This window comes from Nelumbo lutea, chromosome 1 (genome assembly GCF_056320005.1).
Source record: "Nelumbo lutea isolate HS-2025 chromosome 1, American lotus-T2T, whole genome shotgun sequence".
Taxonomy (NCBI): Eukaryota; Viridiplantae; Streptophyta; class Magnoliopsida; order Proteales; family Nelumbonaceae; genus Nelumbo; species Nelumbo lutea.
In genome coordinates this window covers 152,224,147-152,232,740 of record NC_142684.1, presented here as the reverse complement: position 1 = coordinate 152,232,740, position 8,594 = coordinate 152,224,147, and the positions used below count along the sequence as shown (strand labels likewise).

The following is an 8,594-nucleotide window of genomic DNA, read 5'->3' as shown; positions in this document are numbered from 1 at the left end:
CGCAGATTGGTCTCTCCTTGAGCAGTTGCCGTGGCGGCTACTCATTCTGTCAGTTACTGGACTCGGAAGCATTTCTTCTCTAGTCCCCCTGCCGGTTTGTTTGCCGATTTGCTTGGTTTCTTTCTTCTCTTTGTATAAAATTTTTCAGATACCTGTGACGGATGAGCTCTTCGATCTCATCGCAGAGGTTCCTACAGTTCTCTGTACTGTGTCCATGGTCTTTGTGAAAGTGACAGTAAACGTTCCTGTTCCTGGTGACGGGATCTCCCCTCAACCTAGGAGGTCACTTGACAAAGGAGGAGTCTTTGATAGCCATCAGGATTTCTCCTTGTTTACCGTTGAGGAGTGTGTAGTTCGTCCTTTATATAGGTGGGGTTCTGGAGTGCTGACCTAACTTGCAAGATCGCGAAGGAGATCAGCTCCCAGACTTGTTTCCTCCCCTAGTCAGGGACTTACTCTTTCTTCTCTTATTCCTGTCATTACCTGTGTTGTCACCTTCTCTTTTTCTCTCCTCTGCTGGATTATCGGTCCTCTAATTCATCTCTTCCTTGGTTCTGATGAACTAGTTAGCGAGCTTGAGGAATTCTGTGATATCTTTCGGCTTGTTGGCTACCACATGCCATTTGAATTCCCTATGAGTTATGCCCTTCTTTGTTGTCGTGAGTCTCACCGTTGGGTCTAGGTCGGGGATCTACAGGCATGTGTCGTTGAAGCACTTGATGTAGCTTCTGATGGACTCCCCTTCTCTCTGAACTACATTAAGGAGACTCTCTTGGAACCTCAGACACTTTTTGCTGGTGATGAAGTGCGAGGTGGACAACTCCATGAACTGCGCCCGACTCTTGATTGATCCTGGCGTGAGGTTCCAATACCATGTGCGAGCTACTCCTTTGAATGTGGTGGAAAAAGCTACACACATGCAAGACTCGTCAGCCCCAACTAGGTGCATCTAGGATTGGAAGCAGTCCACATGATCGTTAGGATCAAAAGATCTGTCGTACTTGTCGAGGGGAGGCATCTTGAAGTTTTTGGGCATCGGGGTTGCCAAGAGCTCGGAGGACAGAGGGGACGACCCAGAGAGTAGAGGAGCGGTCTTTGTGGCTACCGAGCTCGCCTCTTCTTTACCTTTAATTTGTTCCTACTGGTTTGGCCTCGCGAGCTGGCTGCTCTGAGCTGAAGTTTGGCGTGCCTTGTGATGCCTTCGTTGCTGCTTTTACATAGGTTCGGTATCGGTGTTGCTAACCTCTGTATGGCTTGGTACTGCTCTGCTGCAAGGTAGCTCTTGGTTCCTTGGGTTTTGATGTTGACCGTTGCGGATAGAAGGGCCTTGCCTTGAGTTCGCGGCCAGCACCCCAAACCAGTTACCTGTGAGTGATCCACCTTCCTGATGCGAACGCCGAGGAAGAGTAGCTCTATTGGGCTGTGTGTCTCCGGACCTGTTTCCGATGTTGCCTTGTGAAGCGGGTAGAGTGATCTATCTGTCTCTCCTGCTGCGAGGTGAGACTTGGCTCCCAAGAGGAAGTGGGACCTGGGAAGTCTCCTTGCTTCGGTGGGGAGATCGAGTGTTCTGCACACGAGGTCGGTTCTATTGAGTTGCTGGGTGCCGAGGTGGAACCGGCTGCTGGCTTTGCGGTAGTGGAGGGAAATGTTGTTGGTAGTACTAGTAAAACACATGTTGTTGATATTGTTGGAATTGCTGGACCTACTGCATTTGGACCTGAATGGCCTGCACACAGTGTACCAGGTCATCGAACTGGGACTGCCCGACTCCAGGGGGAACCATAGATGGTTCAGCGAAGGTTGCGCCCATGACTGGAGGGAGCGAGGCGTTTACTTGTGTAGCACTTTGTGGCACGGTCAGTGTTGGGATCCCAGCCGCAGTGAGCGATATGGTGAACTGACCAATGCACACTGATGGAAATTGAGGTTGCCCCCCAGAGACGTTCATTTCAGTGCTCTGTTCGGCGTGACTGGAAGATGCCATTGATTTCAAATGAGCTGTTGATTGTGGAGAAGACTTTTTGTAGCGATTCCCACATACGGTGCCAATTGATGTTGCGCGATCTGATTGCTCCCTGCTGGAGGATGATCTGGCTTCCAATCGGATGGCAAGCTAGGTAAATCTGCAAAGTAAGACCAGAAAACCTAGGGTGGCTAGCCCGGCAAGGTTGCTCCGATCCTTAAATTAGTAAGTTGTTGCGAGCTGAAATAGATTTGAGAATGTAGAGAGCTAGAGAGCTAGATAGTAGAGAAATCACGCGTACCTCATGCCATCGGGGTTGGAGCCTTTATATAGTTAAGTATTCGTGGGGCACACGAAAGAGTTCCGGGATATCCAGGACGTGTAGATGGAGTTTGATTCACTTCCGAATGAACAGTATACAGGTAAGGCTTATCTCGTTCCTCCTCCGATTCTGGCGGAGTGAGGATAAGTGCTTATTGTGATCTCGGAAAGGTCGGGGTCTGTTAACTTATCGTGATCTCAAGGGATTCGGGAGTCGTTAGAGAGACCTCTGGAGTTGGTTACGTGTCGATTCGAGTTGTTGGTTGCAATCTGGTACTTCGGCCTTTTAGTTCTGAATTGGCTTGAATACCGATGTGCCTCAATCCCGAGGTGAGACCTGCATTGAAGTAACTCTACTCCGAGATGATCCTTAAGCCATGGCCTTTGTGCCGAGGTGACTGAATATGCGAACTCCATTGTTGCAAACTGAACGTGTCAAGCTGAGTTGTCATCTCTTAATGAAGTCATGTCCACATATCTCCTTTTGACTAGGTCAAGCCAAATCACCCTTCATTGCAGCTATAAATTTCACAAAACCCAACAATGTGACACTTCCCTTGGGAATCGAGCCAAATCACCTTTCATCGCAGCTATAAATTTCGCAAAACCCAACAATGTGGCACTTCCCCTCGTAAATCGAGCCAAATCACCCTTCATCGCAACTATAAATTTCGCAAAACCCAACAATGTGACACTTCCCCTCGGAAATCGAGCTGTAGCATGTGAAAATGTCGAAGCAAGAAATTCCGTCTTCAACAGCAGCGCAAACAGGGCCATCGATCAGATCTACGCAAAGCGGAGACATCAAAACGAAAGAGACCTTCCTTCGATGAGGAGACAGGCCGTCCTTCGTTCTCCTTTCGCAACGACGGGGAAAATCGAAAGGACAAGGAACTCTCTCGAAGAGGGAGACTCTCCCGTCAGTCTTCTTTGATTGTTGGAAACACGAATTGTACAACTGCAACTATCACTGAGCAACCGAGTAGGGAGAGATACGAGAATTGAGAGAGAGGAATTGGAGAAGAGAGAATTAAGAGAGGAGAGTGGCTTGCTCGGCAAGCATTTCCTCATAGGTGATCAAGCATAAGTAAACCCGCCTTTCCATCGGTCCAACGGATCATCGGATTGTCCAACGGGTAATCAGTCTCTGCCCTATTTATACGCATCAGACACGTGTTATAGACGTGTCCAACATTTGGGAGCCACCCTATAATCAACAAATGCTTTTACGTAAGATCTGTTTCCTTTTTTAAGATGCTTAGTCGTATATTTGCAAGAAAAGCTCTTTAATGAAAGAGACCTCTCAGGAATTTTCAGTTGGGTGAAAAAACAACAAATTTTTTAGTGGAAGGTAGAAAGCAAGAGGTTTATTAGGAATTGAAGCAGTGGACTGTATTGGTTCATCACATGAAAGAAAAAAGATATAGAAAATAAAATGCTATATATGCGCCACTGCCTTTTGTTCTCAAAAAGCTAAAGGTTAAGGTACAGTAACGATGGTATTCTAGATCAAGAAATCACTTTTGTTTATTATGACCTGCATCATCTAGTATGAAAAACAGAAAAAAAAAAAAAAGAGGAATTGATACCCAAAAGAATTGTCAAGTCCGCCAATAAAATCAACATAAGGGGCAGCAGAGTCAAGATTCTTAGAAGGGGGTGGGGGGTCCTTCTTTATAGTTGGGGCCCAACTTATATTGATGGTGCTTTCAAAACTTTAGGAGGGTCATGATCCTCCCTCGCCTCCTTATCACTATGAAATAACAATAGAAAAACAAAAGAAAATTTATAGTCAAGCTAAACAATTTTGACCAGAATCTCACCAATTAAAAAGATAAAAAATAAGAAATAAGAAAAAAAAAACTGATTGAGAAATTAAGGGTCTATTTGGTTTTTAATTGGAATCAAAATATCTTGAAATTAGAATAATTCATTTTCATAGTCTGTTTGATTAACAGAAGAATCAGAATCAAAATTAAAATAAATTGAAATCAGATTTCATTCCCAAAGAAGGGGAGGGAGTGGTCATTCCTTTAAATGGGGGAATGACATTCCGATAGGAATGGAAATGGGAAGTGAACAGATTTCCTACTTACTTTCTCCACCTGCACCCTACCGGCCCATAATACATTGCAGCCGCACATCTTACAATATAAGATGGTGATGTGTGGCTGCAATTCAAGATAGGTAGAGTGTGGGTGGAGAGTAGTGGGCAGGAAATCCGGTTTGGAATGGGAATGAGAATGGCCCATTCCATTTCAGATTCATACCCCTATTCCCACAAACCAAATGGGCCCTAACTGATTAACTCAAACTCTTGTTGTACCATTTGAGTTTGATCCAACCTTAATTCGAGCTCAGATCTCCTACCCACAAGACACTACAGATGTACATTGGGAACATCTTCTATTTTAACATATTACCATTAATGGAGAGATGTTCCTAATGCACAGGTGTAGTGTCATGTGGGTAGGAGATCTGGTTCAGTTACTAATAATCACGTATTGTTGACTGGTTGAACATTGACCCATTCCGCTCATTTAGTGGGTGTTTGTCATCAATGTTGTTTTTTAAGAAAGAGGTGTTTCAAATAATGCCATCTTGTTCGGTATCGTTTTTTCAGAAAAAAATGTTGCTCCAAACCATGCCTTGGAAATCGGGAAAGTGTGGTTTGGAGCAACACCAAATTCAATGTTTTCTAAGAAAATGGCATATTGCTGCCAGTAATGAAATGATGTGGCATCATCGTAGATATTGGGTAATATAGATCAATATTGACAACGTTGTTGCCAGCACTAGTACCAAACAAAACCAATGCTATTTTCTCAGAAAACACCTATGTGGTAAAAACGGTTCCTAACAAAGTTACAACTCCACATGTCTAGTACCATTTTTATGAGAAAACGGTGTGATGTTCCCAGCTCCGATGCTAAACACTTAGTCTGTTACCATTTTTATCTTTTTATTTTATATTTTACATATATACCATGACGTTACGAGTTAATCGGCTGAACCATTGAGCCATTGATCCAAAGGAAAAATAATGCACCCTCTGAATTGAGTTTTAAAGCATTGATTTTCTTTCTTTATTGAAAATCTAAATCATACTTGGGGGTGTTCTTTTTTTAGATTTTGAGAGGGGGGAAAGTTGGTCAATGGGATTTTGGTTCCCATTGTCTAAAAATCTCATGTTCTTTTTTCAGATTTATGTGGGAACCAGGAAAAGTTTATTTTCGTGGGTATTATTTGCCTAGGAAAGTGATACTCATCTTCTAGGTGGATAAATAATTTTCCCACACAGGGGAGAAAATTACCAACATTTGAATGTGATAAAAATGCCTCTTTTAATAATGGATTTCTATGGCTTAAATGGTCATTGCCTTATTTTCTGGGAATAAAAGAACATGGATAAATGCACCTACCTGGATAAGTAGATAATTGCATTTACTCGGATAAATAACTTATAGAAAAACGAACCGATACTTGCTGTCTTATGCTTGTGGGTTAAATAAAAGATGCTTAACAATTCAACGTCTAAAATAGAGTTTTCAATTTTCATGATAGAAACCTTATAGGAGTAAGTTTGCCGATGAAAGTAATTAATAGGTGCCAAGTGGTAACAAGACATATCACAGTTTAAAGAAAGACATATAACATCTATCTGAACTTAAAGCCAAAGAGTACAACGTACTAACAAGCATAAATACGTAATTTGTTTTTCTTCTGCATCGATCATCCTCAAAACTCAAAAGTAATATAAACCTAGCTCTTTGTTATCGTCTTCCACCGGAACCGATCTCCCTTGGGCAATTGAAATAAACAGCAGCAACTGGCAACCCCAGATTGTAAACCTCGGCGAAGTCTCTAACATTGAAATTTGAACGCCAGCCCGGAGCATCAGTCTCCTGCCTCACTGTTTGCTCAAATAACACGAACACGATACGGTGAATTCCAGCCACTGGACGTGGACTCTGGTAGCATAGTATCTCATTACCTGAAAGTGAAACCAACAACAGATGAATAAAACTTATGTTAGCATGTGTTTGGTATGAATGCCGTTTTTTTGCAGTGCATTTTCTCTATATCAATACCATATAGGCATTTTTTTCCTCTCTACTTTTCTTTTTATTTAATTGAGTATTTTGATCAAGTGTTTTCAAACAATTTTAAGTAATACTCATAATTTGGGTTTTATACTAAAATGATGTTTTTTGTAATGGAAAAACCATTTTTTTCCTTGCCTATGTTTATGTGGTGCCTAACTGGCACCAAATAATAATAAAAAATGGGGGTTTTTACTGTTCAGTTCACCTTCAGAAATCCTAAGTGCCGGTTCGGAATTGATGGCAATTCACGGGTGGATATGGATGTTATAGGTAGAGGTATTTATAATTTTGAACTATTATAGATCTGTAGTTTAATTTAGAATTCTTAAGTGGAACGCAATCTACTTATCCCTAAAAAATTATGCATAGAATGCAAAATGTTTAATGAATTTCAAAAAGCATTGCCGTTGCCTAAAAAATGCATTGATACCAAACAAGGCCTTACCGGTTTCATTACAAAACCTTCCCGGCTTATAAACCCAATCACTCGCCTACAAATTGTTTATGATAGAAATATTTGGGTCTTCCTAGACATGGACAGGGTTGGCCTGTTGACCCCCTGAGCCTGACTGACCATCTTCCGATCAATGGGTCACGATCGGACTCAATAAATTTAAAGGCCCATATCTCTTGAAAAAGGCTGGGCTTGGTCCAGGCTAAGGCTTTAAAAGAAAAAAAAAAAAATCCTTTCTGTCGGGCTTGGTCCGCTTGGATACCTCTGAAGCTGTCAGAAGTCTTTAAATAGAATAGAACATTTGAACATAAAATTATGATTATGTGTATCTTTACTTCTAAATATTTGCTTTTAGACTTACCATAACTTGCTTCGCTTCCTCCGGGAATGTCGTTCATCAACCTAGATTGTCATGGAAAGCTTGTCAGTACTACAAGTATATATGATAAGCTGCAAAAAATAAGTGGCCAAATCAGGTAGATTTGTTGCCCATTACAAAGCTCAATCTTGTTTCAGAGGAAGATGTACTCAAATCCCTAGGACATATGCATTCGACAGTCTCAAGGTTAGAGAGTTGAGTGTTGACCTTATTAAGGCTGATTAAAGAGGGATTACTACAGCCAACAAGAGATCTTGCTAATAAGTTAGTTGACACCTTTTAGTGGAGTCCCAATAAAGTAATGCAGATGTGAATTCTGTATTCATAGATGTGTTCTCTCTTTAGGTGGGATCCTCTAACCCATTGACCAGAGTCCACAAACTCTGTTCCTTTCCCAAGCAGACACGTAAACCTTCAATTTGGGTGTTTTTTTTTCATATAAATTCCCCAACAGTAGACACAGTCACCACCCGTGTGTTTGGAAAACAGGGGTGGGTTAGGAAGTCACTTGAGTCAATGGTCCTGCAGGTGATATGCTCTGGAGTCTAGAACATGTGACAGGGACTATGGGTTAAAGTTTCCATTAGAATAGAGGATGATGATGATGATATGGGGAACACATTTTATTTATTTATTTTCTTTTGAGAGCCAACTGGGTGAGGACGAGCTGTTCCAGACGGCAGGGAACCCCTAGTTGCCAAATGGGATTCAATCCCTAGTCTTCAGGAGCACCAACAGAGATGGCTGACATCTAAGCTACCAGTAGTACAAAAATTATGAATCATTTAAAAGTATTTTCTAAGATGAATGGTAAAGTTTACAATTTGTTTTCCTGTGTATATGCTTTAGAATCAATAGCTCCATTGAAACAGTATCAGAGAGAGAGAGAGACCAGTGCAAATACTCCCTCATATTGGGATCAGCTGGGCTAGGAGCATCAGGGTCAACCATTACCTGAAAGGAGAAGAAGCATATATAGTTGAAGCAAGAAACTAGTGATGCAAGGTAAATGGGAATTGTAGAGGATTTAAGCAGTAATTAAGTAGCTAGCTAGTGCATAAGTAACTACCTGAAAAGAGCAAGTGTGACAACTTACCAGTGTGTACATCTTCCTTGGGTCACTCCCTCCAATTTCAACCCTTGGTTGATTAACCACTTCAGAGGGCCTAAACTCAAACCCATTGTTAACTTCCCTATTGTTGTAGAATACTCTAAGGGATATGGATTTATCGAAGGGATCCAACACATCCCCGATCACACGACCAAGAACTAAAGGGTCTCTTCTCCTCGACATGGTTGAAAATTAAAACAACACAACCAACTAATTAGCTACAAGTATACAAGTAGTACTTATAGCAATCAACTTGGGGC

The 8,594-nt window shown here is 41.8% G+C and overlaps 1 protein-coding gene across 1 annotated transcript; it reads right to left on the bottom strand.

Moving 5' to 3' along the window:
• Window positions 1-5,817: 5,817 nt before the first annotated feature.
• LOC148878421 (protein VERNALIZATION 3-like) lies at window positions 5,818-8,594 on the bottom strand. Its single transcript, XM_088954375.1, has 4 exons — window positions 8,320-8,594; window positions 8,116-8,177; window positions 7,206-7,246; window positions 5,818-6,278 (listed from the first exon to the last, which is right to left on the bottom strand). The coding sequence occupies exons 1-4, from the start codon at window positions 8,515-8,517 to the stop codon at window positions 6,058-6,060; spliced, it is 522 nt and encodes a 173-aa protein (XP_088810501.1). The 5' UTR covers window positions 8,518-8,594; the 3' UTR covers window positions 5,818-6,057.